The sequence below is a fragment of the Bubalus kerabau genome, chromosome 17, assembly GCF_029407905.1.
Source record: "Bubalus kerabau isolate K-KA32 ecotype Philippines breed swamp buffalo chromosome 17, PCC_UOA_SB_1v2, whole genome shotgun sequence".
NCBI classification, from domain to species: domain Eukaryota; kingdom Metazoa; phylum Chordata; class Mammalia; order Artiodactyla; family Bovidae; genus Bubalus; species Bubalus kerabau.
In genome coordinates, this window is record NC_073640.1 from 17,108,347 (window position 1) to 17,131,606 (window position 23,260).

At 58.7% G+C, this 23,260-nt stretch overlaps 1 protein-coding gene across 2 annotated transcripts in view; it reads right to left on the reverse strand.

The window, feature by feature from the left end:
• Window positions 1-16,279, reverse strand: part of PIEZO1 (piezo type mechanosensitive ion channel component 1 (Er blood group)) — a 56,095-nt gene extending 39,816 nt beyond the window's left edge. For both annotated transcript variants that reach the window (XM_055554393.1, XM_055554392.1), the window contains exon 1: window positions 15,844-16,279. In XM_055554393.1, the coding sequence (XP_055410368.1) occupies window positions 15,844-15,907 (64 nt within the window). In that variant the 5' untranslated portion in view covers window positions 15,908-16,279. The remainder of the gene's footprint in view (window positions 1-15,843) is intronic.
• Between the last annotated feature and the right edge of the window lie 6,981 nt (window positions 16,280-23,260).

The following is a 23,260-nucleotide window of genomic DNA, read 5'->3' on the forward strand; positions in this document are numbered from 1 at the left end:
CCAGTTCAGCTCACCTGCCCCTTCCCTGCTGCGTCTACAGGTCCATTCTCTACATCTGTGTCTCTATTCCTGTGTTGCAAACAGGTTCATCAGTACCATCTTTCGAGATTACACATTATGCGTTCATATACATTTGTCTTTCTCTGACCTACTTTGCTCTGTATGACAGACTCTAGGTCATCCACATCTCTGTAAATGACCCAGTTCCATTCCTCTTTATGGATAAGCAGTACTCCACTGTACATACACGCACTGCATCTTCTTCATCCATTCATCTGTCATCGGACATTTAGGTTGTCTCCGTGGTCTGACAGTTGTAAATAGCGCTGCTGTCCACACTGGGGCATGCCTGGGCATTTAGGGAGGAGGCCCTGTGTGTGTGTGTGTGTGTGTGTGTGTGTGAGATCAGGAGATGAAAGGGGACATTCATGGCCCTCTGCCCCACGACCATCCTGCTTTTGAGGAGGTGCCTGCCCCAGCATGGTGCTGACCCCAGAAGGTACCCCACAAGTGTGTGACTGAGTGGGTGCCAACAGCAGGGAGCAGCTGGAGAACCTGGCCACCCTCTTCACTCGGGTGAGGGTGCTAAGGTCAGGGGATGGCCTGAGAGCCTGGAGGTGTGACCAGAGACATCACATGCCAACCAGCTCACGCAGACTTCTTTTCCTAGAGAGGCAGACTGGCTGAGGGCTTCTGCAACAGGCCTCAGGCCTGTGAGGTGCTTCATCCCGTGACCATCAGAAGCTGGAGGACGGTGGATACTTCCTCATAGTAAAGCCTGAGACCCCCAGGGAAGAAGGAATTCTCCAGCCCCTTCAGAGTCTGGACGCCAGACTGCAACACCAAGGCTTGTTCGAATTTCCAGCCTGCTGGGCTCCCTGCAAATTTCAGACTTGTCTCACAATTGTGCAAGCCAATTCTTTAACACAAATCCTTCTCTCCCTCATGAGTGTATGTATATGCCTCTTCTGTAAGACACCACACCACTCTATCCCTCTCTTACTGGCTCTCTTTCTCTGGAGAACCCTGACTGATCCACCGGCTCTCGGGGATTCTGCACTGTGAGCCACTGGCTGACCTGCCCGTCTCTGAGGTCTGGGCCCTGGTGGCTGCAGGGCTGGGGCAGAAAGGGTGTCGGGGCCCCACTTGGGCTCTGGGACTGTAACAAGCTCAGAGTCACTGAGGGAGAAACCAATACCATCTAGTCCTAACAACCAGCCTGGGCAGGGTGGCTCAGCCTGGCTCCTCCCCCAGGACACCAGCCCCTGGGGCAGAGACGCAGCCCACGCTACTCTGTGCACCCACCCCCAAGGGCAGGATGGCTGGGGGCAGGGCCTCCCCAGGCCTGAACCCTGGTTCCATCAGGCCAGGAGTGGGCGATCTCTTCCCCTGGGCAGGAAAGGGTGCTGACCAGCTCACAGGACATTCACTTTCCTTTCCTTCCCTTTCAGAAGTTTTTTAGATGCGGAGAAGCACAGAAATAACAAACAAGTGAGTTCCACTCCTCCCGTTCCTGCGGTCTGGCTGTCACACAGTCCTCCTGCCAGAGCACGTCCCTCCAGGTCACACGTCACCCTCGGTCGTCACCCTCAGCCCGAGTGTCCTTTGCTCATCTCCCCAGGCCTCCTCTCCCCTCCCTGAGAAAAAAACGCGCATGAATTTCAGGATATCCTTCCAGGAAAGAGGCACTTCTGGGCTCTGGAATTCCATCTGGGGTGGTTTCCAAGGGGGCATCTGGGCCTGCAGCTGCTGTGTGTTGAGCCAGAAAGAACAAAAGAGCCCTGGGCATGCAGGGCCCCCTGGCCAAGCCCCAGGCCCACTATGGAGGGTGGGCCACCCTCACCCAGGCTCCCAGGGGCCTGTCTCAGCCCCTCCCCTCCTGTTGCCCAGAAAACCAGAACCCAGAGGACCCTGCCAGCCTGCCCGACAAAGGTTGAGCCGGTCTGGGGCTTTCTCCCCTTTTAAATCTGCACTGAAACTTCCTGAGGCATGAATTCTGAGCCTGTGGAGAAGGGGCTGGGGAAGGGAGGGGGTCAGGGGCAGCGATCAGCTTTGCTGGAAACCCCTGCCCCTGGGCTCCAAGTTCTCAGATTCTGCAAGTGCGATGCTATCAGTGCTCACCCAGGGCGCCAAGACAAGCCCACTGATGTCTGCTTATGGAGGAGGGAGGTCCTGCGGGTCACAAGTGACCATGGTCACTGGGCCAGTGAGTGACCAAGCCGGGCCTCTCACTGCGTACTGGGCAGCCTCTCCGCAGCGGGAAGCAGCAGCCCTCTTGCGGAGGTCCTCTTGGGACGAGGACTACTCCACAAGCTTCTCTGTGTAGCTCCTGTTACCTACAGACAAGTCCATACTCTCTACTGTGCCCCCAGCCCCTCCAAGCTGTGCCCACAGCTCCACCACCCCTGGGCTCTTCCCTGAACTAGCCGTGAGATTCACACCCTTCCCCATGCACAGAGGGCCTGCCCAACCCCTGGCTGAGCTCTTCACCACCTCTTGTGGACAATGGACCCTCCAGACTGAGGCTGAAACCCCCAGGGGTCTGTGCTGTCAGGCGAGAGGCCAAGGCCAGGCCATCTCCCCCTGTCCAGCATCAGTGGCTGAGAGGTGTCCCCCTCCAACTTGCCCGGCTCTCGGACCACATGGTGGGAGTGTCCCTGCTGGATCCTGATGATGGAGTCAGCTCCCCAGACAGAAGAAGCAACCACTTAAGAGCAGAGAGCACTGTCCCTGCACCCCAGGGGGAGGCGGTGGGTGGGGACAGGGCAGTCCTGGCCAAAGCCATACATTCAGTTCCTGGAAAAAGAGGCGTGACAAAAAAGATCGAACACTGCCTCTCACCCACCACATCCTGTTTTTATGGAAAACTAATCTAATTCCTGACAGCAAAGCAAGCAGCAGACATCCGCGGGGGTCCCCAGGGACCTGATGGATAGGCCCCCATAAGGCATGAGGTGGAGCCAGTGCCCACCCCCTGCCCCGACCAGCCCCACACCCAGGGTCAGAGCCCCCATCTAGCACCCCTGACTCCCCAGGGAGGCCGGGATTGACAGACCTTCTTTGGCAGTGAGGGGCAGGCCAGCTCCTGTCTACTTCCCCCTAGTCTCAGCTGGCCCTGCTCCAGAGGGCCTTGGCTGGTCAGCACACAGACAATGGTCACCACAGGGCTGCCACCCACAATGGACGGGTCATGAAAGATGAGGACGCCCTGAGCTACGAGAACAAGCTCCCAGGTGGGGCAGCCTCGTGGCCACAGGACTCTGGCTCAGGAGTCCAGTAGCCTGGGCTGGGGGGCTGTGAGGTGGGGACACCAAGACCATCCATCCTAGAGGCTGGCTCATGGGTGGTTATCAGCTGGTGGTTCTCTAGCAGCAGGGAGAGAGCTCGCTAATGCCCGCCAGAAGCCTGGCCTGTGCTTGGTCCACCTGCCCAGAGCCCAGGGGCCCTGGGCCCAGAACCCAGCCTCAGGTCACCTCCCACCACTGCCACCTGACCCTGGACTCCCTCCCAGGCCCACCTTCTCCTAAGGGTCAGTGCCAAGCCTTCGGGAACATGCAGGCTCCAGTCATCACAGGGAGGAGGCCACCTCCAGACCTGGCTGCTGTTGGGTCCCCGTGGGGTACTCGCTACACAGGGACAGGCCACATGGTCTATGTCCCATCCAGCTGCTGCAGCCAGTGGCGAGAGACCAGGAAGGCCAGAAAACTGGAGGAGGCCCACAGAAACCCGCTCCCAATGCCCCGCAGAATGTCTCTCCACCCAGAGGGGCTCCCGAGGCCTGAGAGGTCCCCCGTACAGACATGCCCACAAGCGGGGAGCCTTCTCACTCCCTTTGCCAGCTGAGTATGCGATTCCATCCTCGCACCCTCATCAGACGAATCCCTGGGAAGCCTGGGCAGGAACCTGACCCCAGGACTTCCCGTCCTTGTGCACCCTGATGCCAACCACACACCCATCCCCCTGGATGGGTCACAGCCCCGCTGACTTCTGGTTCTGAGGATCCAGTTTGGGACTGGAAACCAGCTCAGCTTCTCTGGGCTGCAAGACTCTCTTCTGCTCCCTCAGAGTCAGGCCGAGGCAGACAGACTCTTGTGGGGGTGGGGGGGGGGGGCGCCAGGAAACATGGCCAGCTACCACAGCCCCAGGAGCCCCTGGCACCCCTACCCAGGCCTGGGCTCCAGGCAACATCCTCCATTCCCTCCCGGCCTCCGCCAGCAGCCCAGGGCCGGCCACGTGGTGTCCAAGCTGCTGTCCCAGGGGAGTGCCTGGCCGCCGTGACTTATTCAGACCCAGCTGGTTCCACTGCGCTTGCCTGAGTGAGGTGTCCTCACCCCACCGCCCTCGCCTCAGCCAGGATGTCACCAGCAACTCTGCCCCAGATTCCCCCCTGGTGAGACCGCCGCATGTCCTGAGGCTCAGGGCACCTTGATTAAAGCGCTGGGCGGCCAGGCTTCCTGAGAGGCGCCTGGGGGTGTGGGCACGGCAGCACGGCAGCCTCGCACTCAGCGACTCAACTGAATATTTCCACCCACGTCACCTGGCAGGTCACCCCGAGGGCCGCGGGGCCAAGCAGGGTAGGTGTTAGTCTCACAGCTAGAGGTTACGACAAGCAGGCGCAGAGACGTGGGAGCCTGGCGCAGAGCAGGCTCCGCACCCTGGCTCCGCTCCAGACGGCCTCCCCACAACCCAGTGTGTCCTGCTTCTAGGTGAGGCGTGCAAAGCCCAGACAGGCTGCGTCACTTTCCCCAGGGCGCCCAGCAGCAGAGCCAGGGCTTGGCCCAGCTGGAGACTGGGAGCGGAAAGGTGACAGGAGCTTGTCCCGGGAGCCTTTCCACCCCACTCCTCTGCTCTGAAGGTACCCGCCAACCAGCAGGCAGAGGGAGGAACGTGCGGCCTCAAAGCACGGGTGCTGAAGTCCCGCCGGCAGGTGCTGGGCACACTGCGGCCACACTCACTGGGGTCTGAGTCCCGGCCCAGCGGCACCTGTGACAGCGCTCAGGGCCAGGCGGGGACTGCCTGAGGTCCCAGGACAGGCCTGGCGGGCCCCCACGCTCCGCACGCAGAACAGGACCGGGCAGGGCACCGATGAGCAGGAGTGACACGGGGTGATGACATCCAAACACCTGTTCATAAACACCCCCGGAGCCCCGGGACCATCCCGGCGGGAGTTGGATTCCAAGCAGGGTGCTGGCACAACCATCCGCTACCTCTGGGTCCAGCATCTGTGTCTCCAGACCTGACAATCCAGGTCTGTGGTCAGAATGAGGAAGAAGTAATGTGACTCCAGGACCCCGTGCCAGGCGGCAAGTGAGGAAGCCGACGATATGCCCTTTCCCACACGGAGAGCCCAGTGGACTGTGGTGGCCTGGCCATCACAGGAGCCACCGGAGAGAATGCAGGGCAGAGAGGAAAGCAGCTTCAGGTTACAAGGAACAAGCAGACAGGTGCTGGATGCCTAACTCCTGGTGGCCTCGCTCACAGCCTGAGGCCCCTTGCCCGCAGACAGGAGAGACAGAACAGCCTCGGCTCCATCCCCCTCCGTGGCTCCAGGGCCTGCTGCCTCCTCACTTGAGGGGTGGCACTGGCGCCCCGGGCCATGGCCTCAGGTCGCCCCTGCGAGGGCGCACCTGCTCCCAGCCCGCCCCTCTGCAGCAGCACCATCCCCGGGGCCCCTTCATCTCCCAAGTCCCAGTGCCCCGGCCCATGGCCCAGCCCCTGTAGGCACCCTTCACTTCCTGAAGACATGAGTGGGCTCCCCCTGCCCCCCCTCCACACACCCCCCAAACACCTGGAAGTGTCTCAGGCTCTGGAATGTGACACAGCCTGTCCAGCCCAGAAGCTTCCGGGAGCCGCCTCCAGAGGCAGCCATTCCTTCTCTGTCTGCCTTGTGTGCCTTCCAGGCCCCTGAGGGTCAGAGGGCTCCTCCATTCAGTGTGGGCACCCTCCTCCCCAACAACTCTTGGCCTCCAGCCTTTCATGCCTCACTTTCGCGAGGAAGGGAGCAGATGAGGTGGGGTGGGCACTGCCCTCCTGGTGTCATCACCCTTCTAGTCTTCATGGTGTGAGGGAGGCGATGGTGAGGGCAAAGGGGCCGCGTGGGGGTGAGGTGGGAGGTGCACCCCCCGGGGAGTGGAGCACAGGCTTCTCCTTCCCTGTGTAGCCCAGGTTTCGTTCATTCAGCGAAAGCCTGGACAGAGGACCCCCCCTCCCCGAGCTGGAGACTCCACCTGCAACCCCGAAACAGAAGCCACCCCCCCACTGGAGGCCCCAGTTCCTAAGGACCGGAGTCTGATGGGGCAGCTGCTGACGGCCCCACAGAGCCAGGGTGCAGCCCCCAGGGCAGCAGGGAACACCGGGACAGAGGATCCAGGGCCCAGGCCCTCCCCCCACCCCAGAGCTGCCTCCAGGCCAGAAGATGCCCCAGCACTTTGCTTTCAGAGCTACTCCCGCTTCCTGAGGTCACATCTGCCCGTTTGTCAGGACGAGGTTTCGGAGGCAAGAGAGGCCCTTGCTGGGGTCACCTGTGGGTTGCCCACCCCAGGGCCCCCTCTGGGACCACTCAGGGGCCCCCACAGGGTGTCAAGACCCTGTCTCTAGGTCACCCACACCCCTGCCAGTGCCCCCTGCCCCTGACCTCCAGAGATTAGGGCCTGACAGGCCAATTCTCCCCAGCAGGGAAGGTCTGCACCACTGATAAGCAGCAGAACACTCCTGGAGCAGGCAGGGCTCAGAGCCCACAGGGCCTCTGCCTCAACCACTTCCCACTCGCAGGGCTGGGCACGGGCCCACCCTGGCCAGGCCACAGCAACAGTGACAAGGAAACAAGCGCCCAGGGACAAATGGGCACCACCCCGACAGCAAGGGTGGAGATGAACCGTGAGGGCACCTCCGCACAGGGTGGAGAGACAGGCTAAGCGTGTGCCAAGCTGGGCAGGGCCCAGAGGAGACAGGAGCGGGCAGGAAGCAGGGTGCCGGCCACCCTGGATGTGGACAGGCCCCGGGGACCAACCACCTCCCCAGAGGCTCACATGAGACTCACACCCCAGAGTGTGCATCCAACAGCAAGGCTGTCCTGTCCTTGGACTCGGGGGTCCGACTCTGGGGGGGCTTATGCTGGGGGGTGGGGAACAATCAGGAGGGAAAGCCAGTGAACAAGAGCTGGTCACCGTGTCCATGGGGACCACAGTAATGGAGGTCAGGAGGCCAAGACCATCTCTGCAGCACTTGAAATGAACCCACTTCATGCAACCAGCGGCTGTGGGAGGTCACACGTCATGACAGGCAGAGTGAGGGTCCCAGTGGCAGGACTAACACCAGGACAAGAGCCTGCCGTGGCAGGACAGAGGCCCCGGAGGAGGTCTGAGAGCCGGCAGAGCCCTGGGTGGGCAGCAGAGGCGGGTGGGATGGGAGGGCAAGCGGAGGGTGCAGGAAGGGCAAGGGCAGGATGCAGCGGAAGCGGGAAGGCCTGGCCCAGTGAGTGGGGGGCCCACCCACCAGGGAACACTCAGAGACCCCACCACCAGCTCGGGGGAGCAGGAGAGGATGTCCCAGCCAGTAACATCTGAGTTCACGGGACTTTGAGCTAAAAACACTTGCCCTTAACCGGACACCATAAAGATGACGATTAGCTCTTAACCGGACACCATAAAGATGACAATCAGGATTGTAAGCCACAGGCAGGGAAAACCATACGCAGTACAGAAGGGTGATAAAGAGCTTACAGTCTCATGTCCACAAAGAACCCCCCAAGTCAGAAATAAGAAGATAAACAATCCATTTTTTTTAATGGGTGAAAGATTCTTAGGGACACATGCCAGAGAAGATACCAAGGTGATTAGCATCATTGGCATCAAAGTAACGCAGCCTGAAGTATCAGGAGATGCCACCTCACGCCCACAGACCAGCTGGAATCAGAGGCCAACACCACGTGTGGGGCGCCCTGGAACATCCCCAAATGACAACCAGGAGGACAGATCAGAGCCTACTTGCAGTGGACAATCGAGGCCCATGACCCGGCAACCGATGCCCAGGAGTGAATGAAACACGTGAGTGTGTCCGTGGAGATGCACCCGCTCGCAGCCTACACCTACTTGCCAGGAGGGATGGGTGATGGGATAAGCAAATGTGGCAGTACTTTCAGGGGACAAGCCAGCGCCAGAAGGGACCACCGCCACGTGGTCACAATCACCCAAACTCAGTACTGAGGAGACAGCAGGCACAGCAGTACATGCCCCCAGGGGTCCCTCAAGCATGGACCCCAGAGCAGGCAAAACCAAGTTGGGGGCGGGGCTGGGAGGGGGCAGCGCAAGAGGTGGAAACGTTTTCCAAGTCCTTGGGGAAGGTGGTACGTGGCTGCACTCGACTGTTAACCCAGCTTCAACTGTGAGGCCTGCCCTCCACCCCGAGCTCCAGCTGTCCCCATGGAGAGCTTGATGCGTGGGCTGTGCCGTCCTCCCCTGGGGGCTCTGTGGGGACCCCAGAGACTCCTAAATCTGGGCCGAGTGAGTGTCGGGGGGGCCAGAGGGGCAGCCGTGGGAGGTGGTGGCAGGCGGACAGCTGGCAGATTCCAGGGTGAGGACAGGTTCGGGGAGTTGGTGGGCCAGATGGAAGTTCTGCAGGCAAAGAGGTGCAGCCAGAGGAAGGAACCGAGGAGCCTCCCATGTGCTGACAGACGCCGGGGCAGGCGGCTCCCGGGAGGCAGGGGCGTCACGGCCAGAACTCTGGCCCTGGGTGCTCATCTGTGACACGGGGCCACTACTGCCCACCCTCAGGAGTAGAAAAATGAGTGGAGACTCATTCTGAGAGAAGACTAGAAAGCTGGGGGGCCCCGTGCCAGGTGAATGCAGCAGAGACGGCATGGTGGGCAGCAGGCAGTTCTCGAATGACTGGGAAGGTCACCTTGCCATGGGACGCATCTGGGAGCAGAGCTGGGAGCCTGGGGCCCCCGAGTGTCCAAGCAGAGGCTGTGATGCCAGTGGACGTGGATGGAGGCTGCAGGGTTGGGGTTGGGGGTGAGTGGACACTGAGGCAGAGACATGATGCAGAGCTGTGTGCCAACATGACTGGAGGAGATGGTCAGCGCCGGCTGCCCACACAGGCACATGACGGTTAGGGGCCTGGGGACCTGCCCTGCAACATCACAAAGGCAACTTGTGCAAACCTTGTCCCAGCTGCCCCCGGGCCCATGGGAGCCCGCCAGGGTCTCTGCCATGAGACTGACTCGTTCCCCCATGAAGCAACCTAGGGATACTCCCCCAGCAGGGGAGCCAGGTACATGCTGCACAGCCTCTGAGGACTCCTGGGAGCACCCCGTGGTCACTATGAGCCCTGGCCATTGACAGGGAGGAGCAAAAGGGGAAGATGAGGCAGCTGAGAGGGGGAGTGGAATAGGAGAGCGTGCTTCCCTTTGAAAAGCACCCTTTAATGCTGTTGTAATGATGTGTTGTTTCAGTGTTTTAACCATAAATATGAATCAAGTGAATGAGAGGATGGAATTGGGAGGATGGTGAATGAGGGGGAGGGATGGGGGTGAATGAAGGGGAGGGACTGGGGGGAGCGGGAATGAAGGCAGAACAGGAGCCTGAGCCCCAAGGGGAAGCTGGGGTGTGACAGGGCCCAGCCGACAGGTCACAGGCCTGGTGGCTCCAGGAGGTGAGAGAGACTGAGACTCAGGCCTGAGGCTGGTGAGGCTTCTGCTCCGAGGCCCCTGCCTAGGAGCCCAGGCCGTGTGCTCTCTTGGTTGGTCCCTCCAGACTGGGCCGTGATCCTGGCCACAATCACAGGCCTTTGGCTGCTCATGCGGGCCCAAGGAATCTGTGCACATAGCAGTTCTGTTCTTTTGTTTTCCCTCAGAGGATCCACCAGAGGCCACCGAAGGGCAGGGGAGGTGGGGAGAGCCAGGGAACGGCCGCCGGTACACCTGGGCACCGCCACGGTCACAGCCGAGCCTGGACAGGGCCCAAGAGGCGCATCCCTCACAGCCCACCGCGCGGTCAGCGGTTCCGAACTCGGGACAGACCCCCACCTGCTCTCGAGGACAGAAGCCCCCAGGCCCCTCCCGCTCTGCGGAAACTACGGGGCCCGGTTCAGCTGCCTGTTCACTGGCAAAGGAAACCACAGGAGGCGGCTGAGGTGGCCACGGTCCCGCTTTAGCCTGACCCCAGGGAAGGAGAGGAGGCCCAACTATATATACTCTGGGAGACAAACAGCGCAGGTCGGAGCCTGGTAAACAGCCGGCCGTTACAGAGAACTAAAAATACTCCCTATAATTATGTGATTAAAACACACCAGAAAAATCGACCCGCCCCACTCGGCAAAGGCCCGAGACGGTGCATGGAAGGGGGAGGCCACGCATGTCGGCCTGAGGTGCCCAGGGCGGCTGGTCTGGGCCAGCACTGCCCATCACATGCTGGTGGCTTTCCAGGGCTGCCCGAGTGCCGGGCCTCAGCCTCGCAGGGTCCTCCCCAGGGCAGAGGCTGGCGACCCCGGGCACCCACAGAACCCCAGCCACAGGGCACTGCCAGGGCTCTAAATGCTGGAGCCACCTAACCTCAGGAGGGGGACACAGCAACCTCAGGCCCTCACCACCGACCAGGGCCTTTCTTTGGACAAAAGGGAGAAGAAAGGATTAAAGAAGAAGAAACTTACTCTTATCTGATTTAACTCTTGGCTATTTTAAGACAAGTATTCATACGTTACTTTTGTAGTGAACAATTAATACAGATCAAAACGTGGGGGGGGGTGGGGATCAAGTCCCTCCTGCCTGACTGTCCACTGGGCCCTGCCCCTTCCTCTCCACCCCACCTCAACCCTCCGACTGGCCACCTGGGGGACTGGAGCCCCCATCTGGAGGCCATTCACTGACCTCCTTCCACAGACGGCCTGACCCTGGCTGCACTGGCTTGGCACCTTGGATCTGCCTTTCTGCCCCCTGCCCAGCATGGCGGATAACCTCTCTCCCTCCGGCAGACTGGTCTTGCCCGGTGCCCACCCCTCCTGCGCCCCCCAGCCCCCTCCAGCCCGGACCTCGATCTGTATGGCATTTACTAGGGGACACCCCCGGGGACGGCGTCACTGATGGCACCATGTTTCTCTCCCATCTGGACTCAGCACAGCGTGAACAAACACGGCAAAGGCCCTTACAGAACCAAGGTGCCGGAAGCTGGGGGGATCCATACCTCCCTTTATACCCAAGGAAACCTTGGCCCAGTTACAGAGGAGAGCAGGCCCAGCTCCTCCCATCCCACCGCCATGGGCCCTAGGCAGGCCAGAGCCTAGGAGGCTGCCCGGAGCTCCGTCTCAGGAGACCTGGTGAGACGATGCTTGAATGAACTTGGGAACAGGTTCCACGTGAGCACAGGAATCTGGGCAGGCACGTGTCAGGCAGGGTAGCTGGGCTGGCCCTGGATACCACACCTCCTGCCCTGGAAACCACCTGTGGCCAGTGGGCAGCCCTGTGTGTCGCGGACCCACTCAGTACCCCCAGCACTGTGCAAGGGAGGGCTGCCCCGCCCGGCCCCATCCAGAGGCCAAGAGATCAGAGACCTGGCATTGGCCTTCAAGCTTTTACTGTCTTGTTTACAGGTGAGGAAACTGAGGCCCAGAGAAAGGGGTGAGGGCCTGGCAAGTCAAAGCAAGGCAGAGGCTGGCACCACCTTGAGCTCATCCCGCAAAGCCAGCCCCTAGCCTCCCTGAGGCTGCCCACCCTGGGCTTTTCTACAGGTAACACCTGCCAACAGGTACGCAACTCACTTGCCCTGGGAAGGAAAACCCGCTTGTGTTCTCATCCCCCAAGCCCCCCCCACCCCCCCATCCTCATCCAGAGAGCAAGCTCAACTCAGAGGGTTCAAAGGTCAAGAGTGGGAGGAGCTCACACAGAGGGCACTGACCTACCTCCTGGCGGCACTCAGGGCAGCCTTCTCACCTGCTTCTATAACACCTGGAGCCTGTACCCCAAGGAGGAAGGAAAACTGCTTTGGTACCCAGAAGGGAGAAGTCTACACACAAAAGAGTCTACATAAAAAATGTCTAGGAGAAGGAAATGGCAACCCACTCCAGCACTCTTGCCTGGAGAATCCCTTGGACAGAGGAGCTGGGCGGGCTACAGTCCATGCGGTCACAGAGTCGGACACGACTGAGCTACTGACACACACACAAAATTGAGGAGATACTTGGTGGCACAAGTGTACACTTTATCTATTCTCCCATCTCCTGCAGGAAGCAGAATGGGGCAGGCAGCACCAGGGGGCAGGATGGCTCACCCCCACCATCCCTTCTGGAAGTCTTGGGGCCTCAGTGCCTGCAACAGCTGGCCTTGGGCAAATAAAAGACTAAGTTTTTTTTTTTTAAGTTTATATATTTCTAAAAATAGAAAACACAGAAAAGACCAATACTTCATCGGACGAGGGTGGTCAAGAGTGGCTTCCTGTAAGAGGCAGCTCACACTGGGCCCTAAAGATAAGGGGCAGGCCCAGGGGATACCCTCAACCCTTGCGGTGGCCCCGCCACAGAAGGCAGTCCCCTGCGGCTGCACACAGAGCAGAGGGCCCCTTTCCCTCTCCATCTCTGAGCACTGAAAGTGTTAGAGGAGTGACACCGCCCAGGAAGCAGCCTCAAAGCCAGGACCCAAAACGTTCCCCGCCGCTCCATCAGCACTTCCTCTGCAGGACTCTTCCCACTGGTACAGATGCCGGTGGGGTGGCCATTCTCAGCTCCCGGGCTGACCCCGGCCCCTCCCTGATCACACTGATTTCTCGGGGCCCATCAGCCAGACACCAGAGTCCTGCAACATAATTAGTCCTGGGAGCAGGTAGGGGCTGCCAAGGCCGAGTCTCCTCCCTAAGATGGCAGAGGAGAGCAAGACCCACCCCTAGCTCTGGGGGGGTCTCTGAACCGGACAGCCTGGGCTTGCTGCTGGCTCCAAGAGCCTGGCAGCCCGGGAGCTGAGGTGGACTCTCGGGGCTGCATTCCTAACAGGGGCCCCTGTCTTAGGACTGCCTTCCCATTGCCTTTCTCACGGCAGTGTTGAAACAGTGATGGTGAATACCCTATGTAGAGGAGGAAGCGTCCCCATTCTAAACAGTGACACAGCAGTGACAGGCTGGCAGGTGACGTGGCGTGCGGTGGGCGTGCCTGAGAGGCCGGAGCCCCATTCCACAGGAGGAAGCCATGTTGCCGCCCTGCACGTGTCTGCCGGTCAGTGATACAGTTACCACCTTCTCACCACCTGCCTCGCTGCTACAGTGCTACCTTAAGGCTGCCCCTGCCCCGTTAGGTCAAGAGTTGGGGGCGGGGCCGTTCCCGGGGAAGTCACAAAGGTTCTGTCCTGACGTCTCTCTAGAAGCTTTCGGCTCTGGGTCCCGACCCCCGCAGGGCTGCAGGGACAACAGGTGAAATGATGAAGGCAGTCCTGGGATGGGGGACTGGGGAGCCTCTGATGTTCTAAGGAAGTGGAAGTGGGATTTTGGGAGGCGAGAGGTGCCCTAGGATAACCCAAAGCCTCAGATGGCCTCATCCAGCATCCACCACTCACTTTGAAAACACTGCTGAACTAACCATTTCTACCAAAGCTCATCACAGAGCGAGGGGTGCTCAGAAGGCAGCAGGGTGACCATCCCGCCTCCAGCAAGCAGCACAGCAAGATCCCTCGGGAGCTACCCGGCCCCAAGAGCTGGCCTCTGGCTTCCACCCTCTCAGGTGTCACTGGGCAGGGCTCTCGGCCAGCTCTATATCACCCTCGCCTGAAGCTCAAGAAAAAACATGGAAGTCCAAGTCCTACACCCAGACACAGAATCCGTGCGGGGTATGGCCTGGGTATCTGGGTTTTAATTAATGGACTTTATTTTGGGGGACAGTTTCAGGTTTATAGAAAAACTGAGCCAAGGACACAAAAAATTAGTCATCAGGATGTGAAAAGCTCCCAGGAGACTCCAATACACCCCAGGTGGGAACCCTGAGTAGCTCCACCCCGCATCCAGAGAACTAGAGACCTACCCTCCCCCCTACTCCATCACCCACTTGAGTTGCAGCCAAGGGCCCGAAGAACACAGATTAATTCTTGGGGTCAACAAACCTCAGCTCTCAGTCTGAGCCTGGCTCCACCACTTGTTTTGCTGCAGCCCACAAGCTAGGAGTGGTGTTTACATTTTTTAATGGCTGGAAAAAATATCAGAAGAGTTGATGATGTGAAAATATTTACTATCCAGCTCATCAGAGAAGTCTGCTGACCCTGAACAAGGAGACTGCACCGTGGGGGGAGGCATGCCCTTCAGGAGGGAGGCCCCTCTCGCACAGGCCAACCCGATTCCCCTCGTGTCTTCGGAGTCTAAGGAGGCTGCAGGTGTGCTGCGGGCCGTCAGAGGCGAGCCTGCAGTGAGAAGGTTACGGGCTTTTGAGCCCAACCTCCAGCTGGGTCTCTTCTCCTGGCTTGGTAACGTGTGCTTTCCCGAGGCGAGAGGAGAAAGACAGGCCGGCTGACCCTGCGCTCTTCCCAGCACATCCTGGGCTGTTCTGTCCACACAAGGCTGACTCAGACCCTCCTCCCTGACCTCAATGGTTTTCATTGATTCCTGTCCTGAAATTTTTCCCAAGTTTCACCACCTTTCTCTGCTACAAATCAAAACACAGTCTGTGTGGGAGTTGGTGCCGGCTGCTCCGGGCCCCCATATTCCTGGCCCACTGGAGCCCACACCCACCTATGACAGAAGCGGGCAGAGTCCACCTGGAGAGATTTAAGAGGCTCTGCAAAGGCTTTCAGAGTAAAACCACCAACACCCACCACGGTCTGACGGATTTCCACCCAACAGGCAGACTCACAGTGCAAACCATTCCCTGTTTCTCCGAATTAATCAGACCACTCTTCAGCTCACACCCAGTAGAGGCAGCCCCAGAGGAGGGAGCTGGGGACAGAGGGCTGGCGTGTGAAGGGTGAAAGGAGGCTCCGGCACTCTGCCCTGGGCACAGGGAGGCCAGGAGGGGTGCAGAGGGGAGGGGCCTTGAACAAGAACCACAGCTAGAGCTTTCCGGAAGGGGTGCAGATGACAGCTCAAGCTGGAGACACTGATGCCAGGGTGGGGACCTCAGCTCTGGCACCAAGACCAGAGTCTTCTGGAGGCACCCTCTCCCCCAGCCCAGATCAGAGCCACCCCCAGTCCCTCCCACAGCTCTAGAGCCCAGCGGAGGAGCCCAGGCACCGGGAAGGCAGGGAGGAACCCGAACTATTTTTTCCAGAGCAAGGGCCTGCCCTAGTCCGGCCGGGGGTGGGGACGGGAAGGGGAAGAGTGAGGGGGGCCGAGCCCAGGGCACAACGACGTTAGTTCTGCTCCAGAGGCTCCAGATTAAACAGCTCCAGGCAGGAAGCCCGCCTTCTCCCAGATTGGTCAGGAAGTCGTGATGCAAGTTTGCGCTTTTTTTTTTTTTAACACGAAAGAGAAAAAGAGATTCGTGCCCCACTCACCGACGCCCCAGCCCCTCCCATGAGGGCCGACATTCCTACCCCTGTCCCCGTGTCCCTATCCCCAGCGCCGCGGGCCGAGGCACCCGCCGCCCTCTCCGGGGGGCGCTCGCCGCCGGCCTTCGTGGGCGCCAGAGTGCCATCTGCCCGCCACCCCGCCGCCGCCCTCCCAGCCTGGCGCTCGGACGGGGCCCCGGCCTTCCCGGCGGGCCCGGCGCTCTCATGCTTCTGGAATGCGGGCGCCCAGGGCCGACCGTCCCGGGGAATCTCCGCGCCCGCCCGCCCACCATCCTTGGCCCGACCATTCTCGCCGGGTGGCCCGGCCGGAATGCCGGGAGCGGGGACGCAGACCCTGTCCCAGTCCAGAGCCCTCCACGCACGCCCCCACTCACCGGCCAGAAGCGCGAAGGGCAGCAGCAGCCAGTACAGGACGGCGCCGAGCACGTGCGGCTCCATGCCCGAGGGGTCCGGGGGCCGGCCAGGGTCGCTCGGCCGGCGCGGCGCTAAGGGGCGGTGCCGGGGAGCCCCGGCCGGCGCATGGCGCACAGGGCGGGTGGCCGCACGTGCCGCGCGCCGCGGCCAGGACCCCGGCTGGTCAGCAGGGACCTGAGCGCCTCCGCTTCCTCCTGCTCCTCCTCCCAGGGCCGGGGTCCGCAGCGCCCCGCCGGTGCCGACGGCCGGGGTCCGCGCTCGCTCCTGTGTCAGCCCTGCCCCGCGGCAAAGCGCCGCGCGCGGCTCGCGACTCTCTCGGCGGCTCGCGACTCTCTCGGCGGCTCGCGGAGGCCGAGCAGGGCGGGACGCGGCTCGGCGGCTCCCTCCTCCCTCGGCCAGCCCGTGGGCCTTTATAAGCTCGGCCTCCGCCCTCCCGGCGTGCCCGCCCCCGCGCCTCCCCGACTGCCCGGCGCGCCCCGGCACCCACTCTGTGGCTCCACGCGGCCCGCGCCCGGCACTGGCCCTCACGGTACGGGGTGGCCAGTAGGGGCCGGAGACCCCCGCTCGGCGCACTTCCCTAGAAGATCCCCCACCCTCAGTAGCCTTGGCGGGGCCTTTCGGAGTCGCGTGGGTGCGGGCGGGGACAGCTTCCTCCCCTGCCGTCGCAGCCCGGAGCGCTCGGTAAAGGTGCCATAGCCCCGGGCTTCTCGGACAGCACCCCACTCGCAAGTGCGCCCCGCGTGGCAGGAGCAGCCGAAACCTTGCTCCCCCGGCCCGCAGCGCCCCCTGGGACCGTGGAGTGGCTGGGAGGCTTCCACCGGCGCCTCCGCCTGCCACCAGCACCACCACGGGCCCTGCCATAGGAAGGAAATGAGAACTTCCCTTGGGTCAACAGGCCAGGATCTGAATCCAGGCTGCACTGGGCACTTCACTTGGCCACCCCAGTTTGGCCTTCTCCACCTTGAGTTGGGCTGGGAAAGGAGAAAAAAAGAGGCGCCCAGTGTGCAAGGCAGAGCGCACGGAGGTGGCAGGACTCAGGGCCCAAGGACACCTGAGGAAGCTGGCGCTGCCTGACCAGCTCCAACACAGGCCCAGACCCTCTCACTCTTCAAGTCAGAAAATTTCAGTGGACTTTCACGAAAGCTAGGATTTCAGTGCTGATTGTGTTTCTCCTTGCCTCTCTGCTTGCTCGTTCCTGGAGTCATGTCTGACCCCGGACTTTTTCTGGACCCCTTGAGACTTTAGCCTCAGGGTTCCTCCCCAGGTCAGAAACCAAAGGAGTCTGGGGACATGGGGTTGAGCTAACTGAGAGTCCCAGGACTGCTTGTAAATGCTACCTATTCCCAGCCTCTAGAGATGGCTGGAACCTGGCCACCGGAGTCATCCCTTGGCAAGGACATGGCCAGCGTCTCTGAGCAGCACCAGCATCAACAGAGAAAACTGCAGGACAGCCCACAGCGGCTCCCCTGGGTGCCGGCCTTCTGCCCAGGAGGCCACCCACCTCCCCAAGCCTCAGGGGACATCCGTGAGATGGGGTGGGGGCTCAGCTGCAAAACTGTGAAGACTTCAGACGAAGCCATGTAAAAGTGATGTGAAGTGACACACCCCCCTGAGGGGTCACCATCAGTCCCCTAGGTGACCCTCCATCATCCTTCTTTCCTGGGGTATGGGCTGGAGAGAAGGGGGCAGAGGGAGCGGGGCTCACCCAGAGAAATGGGCAGAACAGACTCAGCATCAGGGTCAGGGCTCCCCGCACCCTGTCCTCTGCCTGGCCTGCCCTTGGCATGACCGGGGCAGCCGAGGGCCCCTCTCAGGACATGGGACACAGGGCCTTGTCTGCATAAAGGGTTTAAATGCGAAAACAACAAAAAGCTTAAAAATCACTTCCTTAAGCTGAGTCCGTCTAACGCCTGGGGTACAAGGTTCTAGACTCTGTCCCAAGAGCAAAGCCTGAGAGAGAAGCAGGACTCAGAAAATGAAGACGAGGGGAGGAGAGCCCTGGGCGAGCAAGCCCCCAGACCCACTACGGCTTCAGGGACCTGGTTCACAGCGCTTCCCACCTTCCAGTCCGGTTCCAGAACACAGCGAGAACTCTCCCTGCAAAGGAGCACAAGGTATGCTTCCAAGAATTGTGAGCAGCAAGATTGGAAAAAAACTAACTGTTCCGGCCAAGTTAGGAGCCCTTAAAGAAATCACAGTGTATCCTGCAGTGGAGGCTTCAAAGCAGTTAGAGACCCAAGCAACTCTCTGTGTATCAATATGGAACAATCCATAAGATACAGTGTTACAACTGGGGAAAGCAGCCCCCCTTGGATCCAGCCTGCTGCAGATATTCCACTCTCTGGGAGGCACACAAGCCTTAACCAAGCTTTGGGGGATACTATCAGATAGGAGGAACAGCGGAGAAGGCGATGGCACCCCACTCCAGTACTCTTGCCTGGAAAAATCCCATGGACAGAGGAGCCTGGTAGGCTGCAGTCCATGGGGTCACTAAGAGTCGGACACGACTGAGCGACTTCCCTTTCACTTTTCACTTTCATGCGTTGGAGAAGGAAATGGCAACCCACTCCAGTGTTCTTGCCTGGAGAATCCCAGGGGTGGGGGAGCCTGGTGGGCTGCGGGCTATGGGGTCGCACAGAGTCAGACACGACTGAAGCGACTTAGCAGCAGCAGCAGGAGGAACAAAGGTTGCTGAAATGCCCTTTTGTGTGTGTGTGTGTGTGTGTGTGTGTGTGTTTGCTGCACACATGTATCATCTATTCACATAATAAATTCTATATGAGCACAGTGGGGACAGATCCTCAGCAGAAGAACTTTCCCACCTGCCAACTTGCCAAGTATCAGGTGGGGGGAATCCTGGCTGTTCAGTAACACAGATTCTAATTCTTTGCAGAGGAGGACGCAGGGGCCTGACAGGGGGACGTCTGCTGCCAAAGGCCAGGCCAGGCCTTGAGGGTTCCTGATTCCAAGTCCAAAGCCATTTCTGCCCCACCACCTCATGGCTTGGCATCCTACCACATTTGTTAATTAAAACAGAAATTTAACCACTATGGAGAACAGTATTAAGGTTCCTTAAAATCTAAAAATAGAGCTACCATATGATCTAGCAATCTCACTCTTGGGCGTATGTCCAGAGAAAACCACAATTCAAAAAGACACAGGCACCCCAATGTTCACTGCAGCACTATTCACAACAGCCAAGACATGGAAGCAACCTAAGTGTCCATCAACAGAGAAATGGATAAAGAAGATGTGGTCCATATATACAGTGGAATACTACTCAGCCATAAAAAGAGTGAAATAATGCCATTTGCAGCAACATGAATGGACCTAGAGATTATCATACTAAGACAGAAAAAGACAAATATCATATGCTGCTAAGCTGCTAAGTCGATTCAGTTGTGTCTGACTCTGTGGGACCCCAGAGACGGCAGCCCACCAGGCTCCCCCACCCCTGGGATTCTCTAGGCAAGAACACTGGAGTGGGTTGCCATTTCCTTCTCCAATGCATGAAAGTGAAAAGGGAAAGTGAAGTCGCTCAGTCATGTCCGACTCTTAGCGACCCCATGGACTGCAGCCTACCAGGCTCCTCCGTCCATGGGATTTTCCAGGCAAGAGCACTGGAGTGGGGTGCCATTGCCTTCTCCGAAATATCATATGGTATCACTAAAAAATACCAGTGACTTATTTAAATAAGTGACAACTTATTTACTTATTTACAAAGACTATTTGAAGAAACAGACTCACAGACTTTGAAAACAAACTCACGGTTACCAAAGGGGAAACAAGAGTAGGAGGGATAAATTTGAGGAGTTTGGGATTAACGTATACACACTGCTGTATGTAAAACAGATAAACAACAGGGACTGACTGTACAGGAGAGGGAACTCTACTCAAAATTCTGTAATAACCTATATGGGAAAAGAACATGGAAAAGAATGAGTGTATGTATGTACAACTGGCAACTGTATACCTGAAACTAACACAACATTGTAAATCAACTACACTCCAACATAAAATAAAAATTAAATTAAAAAAATAGTACTTTAGTCGTGAAAGAGCAGAACTGTCAGGTCCCCCACGGAGAGAGGAAGGGCCAGGGCAAGAGCGTCATCAGAGGGGATTTCATCATTCAGACCTAATTTTCCCCAAGGAGATCACAGTTATCCTTACCTGTCTCTATACTTACAAATTATTTCTGAAAGAACCCAGATACTCATGAACAGATGAATGAGTAAACCAAATGTGATCCCTCCACACAATGAAACATTATTTGGCCATAAAAAGGAAAGTCCTATTGCTACTACAACCTGGATAAACTCTGGGAACATTCTGCTCAGTGAAAGAAGTCAGATACAAACGGACAAGTATTACACAGTCCCACTTAGATCTAAAATAGACAAATTCATAAAAGCAGAAGCTAGATTAAGGGTTCCTGGGGCTGAGAGGAGGAGGGAGTGGGGAGTTATTACTTAACAGGTATGGTTCTTCCTTTTGGGATGATGAGGAAGTTCAGGAAATAGTGGTGGCAATTACACAACACCATGAATGTACTTAATGCCACTCAATTGCATGCTTAAAATAATTCATCTCGTGTTATGGATTTTGCCCACTTTAAAAAATTAATGTGGGGGATTTGCATGTAGCTAAGGTTTTCCTGTAGCCTACACTGAGGCTTCCTCCACCAGGAGCCTCCCTGCTGCTGCTGCTGCTAAGTCACTTCAGTTGTGTCCGACTCTGTGCGACCCCATAGACAGCAGCCCACCAGGCTCCCCCGTCCCTGGGATTCTCCAGGCAAGAACACTGGAGTGGGTTGCCACTTCCTTCTCCAATGAATGAAAGTGAAAAGTGAAAGTGAAGTTGCTCAGTCATGTTCGATTCTTAGTGACCCCATGGACTGCAGCCTACCAGGCTCCTCCGCCCATGGGATTTTCCAGGCAAGAGTACTGGAGTGGGGTGCCATTGCCTTCTCCAAGGAGCCTCCCTAGAGGCTACCAAGTTGTCTGTTTCTTCCGGATGCTGTCTTCCTGATTCCTGCCCAGAGACTTGATGAGATTGGGGATTATTTTTTAATTTCCCCGAGTACATTCCCACTGAGTCTCCCCAGACCCCCTTTCCTGGAAACAAGACCAGGAATCGATCCAGCAGAGAATAAGCCCAAGTCGTGTTCCTGTCAGTGGATCCCAGGCCAGGCTCTTTCTTCAGGACACGTCCCCCCAGAGCCCCCTCCCATCCATCTGCCCACGAAGGCCTAGCCCTTGGCCCTGTCCATGCTCAGGACATGACTGGACCACAGTCAACACTGGTGCTTGGTTCTGCACTCAATGCTCCCAGCTGGTCTGGAATCTGACCGCTGACCGCACGGGCCAGCTGAGTCCAGAGGCTGGAAATCGGCGCCTACAACACAGAAACATGCCTATGGGGCCTGTGGCCGCAAGCTCTTCACGAGCCATCACCAGGAATGGCGTGGGCACTAAACCCACACTGTGGGAAAGGTGGCCTGCTGAGTAACTGCGTTTTCCATGTGAAGCCAACGTTCAGAAGTTGGTCAGTGGTTTCCCTACCCCCATCTCAGCAGCCAAACGACTCCAGCTGGACAGGATGACAGAGGGACCAGGCCAGAATGGCCTTGTGGTGCTGATGGCCCGGCCCCAGGCGGCAGATACTTCCCAGCTGCAGCAACAAACCGGGCCAGCGCCCAGCATCCTGTGGCTGACAGGTCAACAGGGACAGTAGGCTGAGGGGCCTCACAGAGGTGACAGGCATGGCTGAGACTCACGGCTCTGCCCAGCCCCCCGCTCTGCCAGGGAGGGCAGTGGAGGGGGACTATGCCCACAGCAGGGGGCACTGGCAAAGGAGAGGGGGTGGCCAGGGGCGGAGACAAGGTTGAAGCACAGCCCTCCACGTGAACTGGGGTCATTTCCACCATCAGATATTTCTTGGGATTATGAGGGTAGGGATGCTGTGAAAAATGTCCAGCACCAAACTTGCACAAAGCAGGTGAGTGAGGGAACAGAGGAGGCAGGTGACTGTGGGCAAGAGTGAGATGGCCTGTCACCCCTTCATCGATTAGCACCTGGGGGCCTGGAGTCAACATTTCACCCGTGGTTCTAAAGAAAACTGGGGACTCCCTGGTGGTCCAATGGCTAAGAGTCCATGCTCCCAATGCAGGGGGCCCGTGTTCAACTCTGGTCTGGGAACTAGATCCCACATGTCCCAACTAAAGATTCCACAGGTCACAACTAAGACCTGGCACAGCTGAATAAATAAATAAATCTTCAAAAAGAGAGTAACACACGTGTTTGTTTCTAACACCTGAAGAAACTGAGCTCAGAGAAGGGGTTGCCAGGCCCAAGGACAGTCCAAACTGACCTGTCCCCCTCTGCCGGGTCCCAGATGCAGCAGAGGCTCGGGCTGGCTTTGAGGACTCCAGGGCCTCTCTGAGCAGAGGACCCCTGCCCCCTCAGATCCCACTCAGGCTACACCGAGTAAGGCGTGATAGGCAGACGACAGTGTCTCTCATCACTTCTGCATCTTCTTCACCCTGGTTTTTGGGGAGATGGTGGTGTTCTGAGCTTCCATTGCCCCAGCAACATGCTGAAGGAACCCAGGGCAAACCACCAGGGTGTCCCAGGGCAGCTCCTCCCGCCCCTGGGCAGAGCAGCAGGCAGATGCTGCCCAGGATGCAGCAGCCTCAGCGACCAGGCACTCCAACCCGAGCCTGGCAGGACAAGGTGGGCATCACCAGGTGAGCAGGTCAGCTCGTGGTCCTGCTGGGTCACACTCACCCCTCCTCCCTTCCGACACTGTCCGATCTCAGTAGCCAGGCTGCCGCAGCCTCCTCCAGGCCTCTCACCCTACAACATCCTCTGCCCAGCAGTGGACTGGTCTATTGTTAACACGGATCTGCCTGCCGCTTTCCTCCCCACCAGCCTTGGAGAAAGTTCGAACTTGATCACAGTATTCTGCGTCCTCTGTGGGCTGGTGGTCACACCTGTCCTGGCCACACTGTCTGTCCTGCCTTCAACTCCCAAAGTCGTGGGCTGGGCCCTCCTCATCCAGTCCTTGGATGTGCCAGCTTTGCCCCATGCTGGTGACCAATCAGTTCTCGCACCTGAGCACTGCCCTAGAGGCAGCAACCTGTATGCTGGCCCTGCGGACACACAGAATGCCCTCCTGGGCGGTGCGCTCACCCGCACAAGGGCACACAGCATCGTGTGGGAGAGTCGGCCTGTGGCCTGATCTTGGACCTGCCCACTCCTCTCATCCAAAGCCAGGGGCTTGTGCCCAGGTGCCTGCAGCAACCCCTGCCTGGCGTCAGTCTACCCAGGCTTCCTGCCCAGCCAGGACAGTGTCTGAAAATCCTGCCAGCATGCG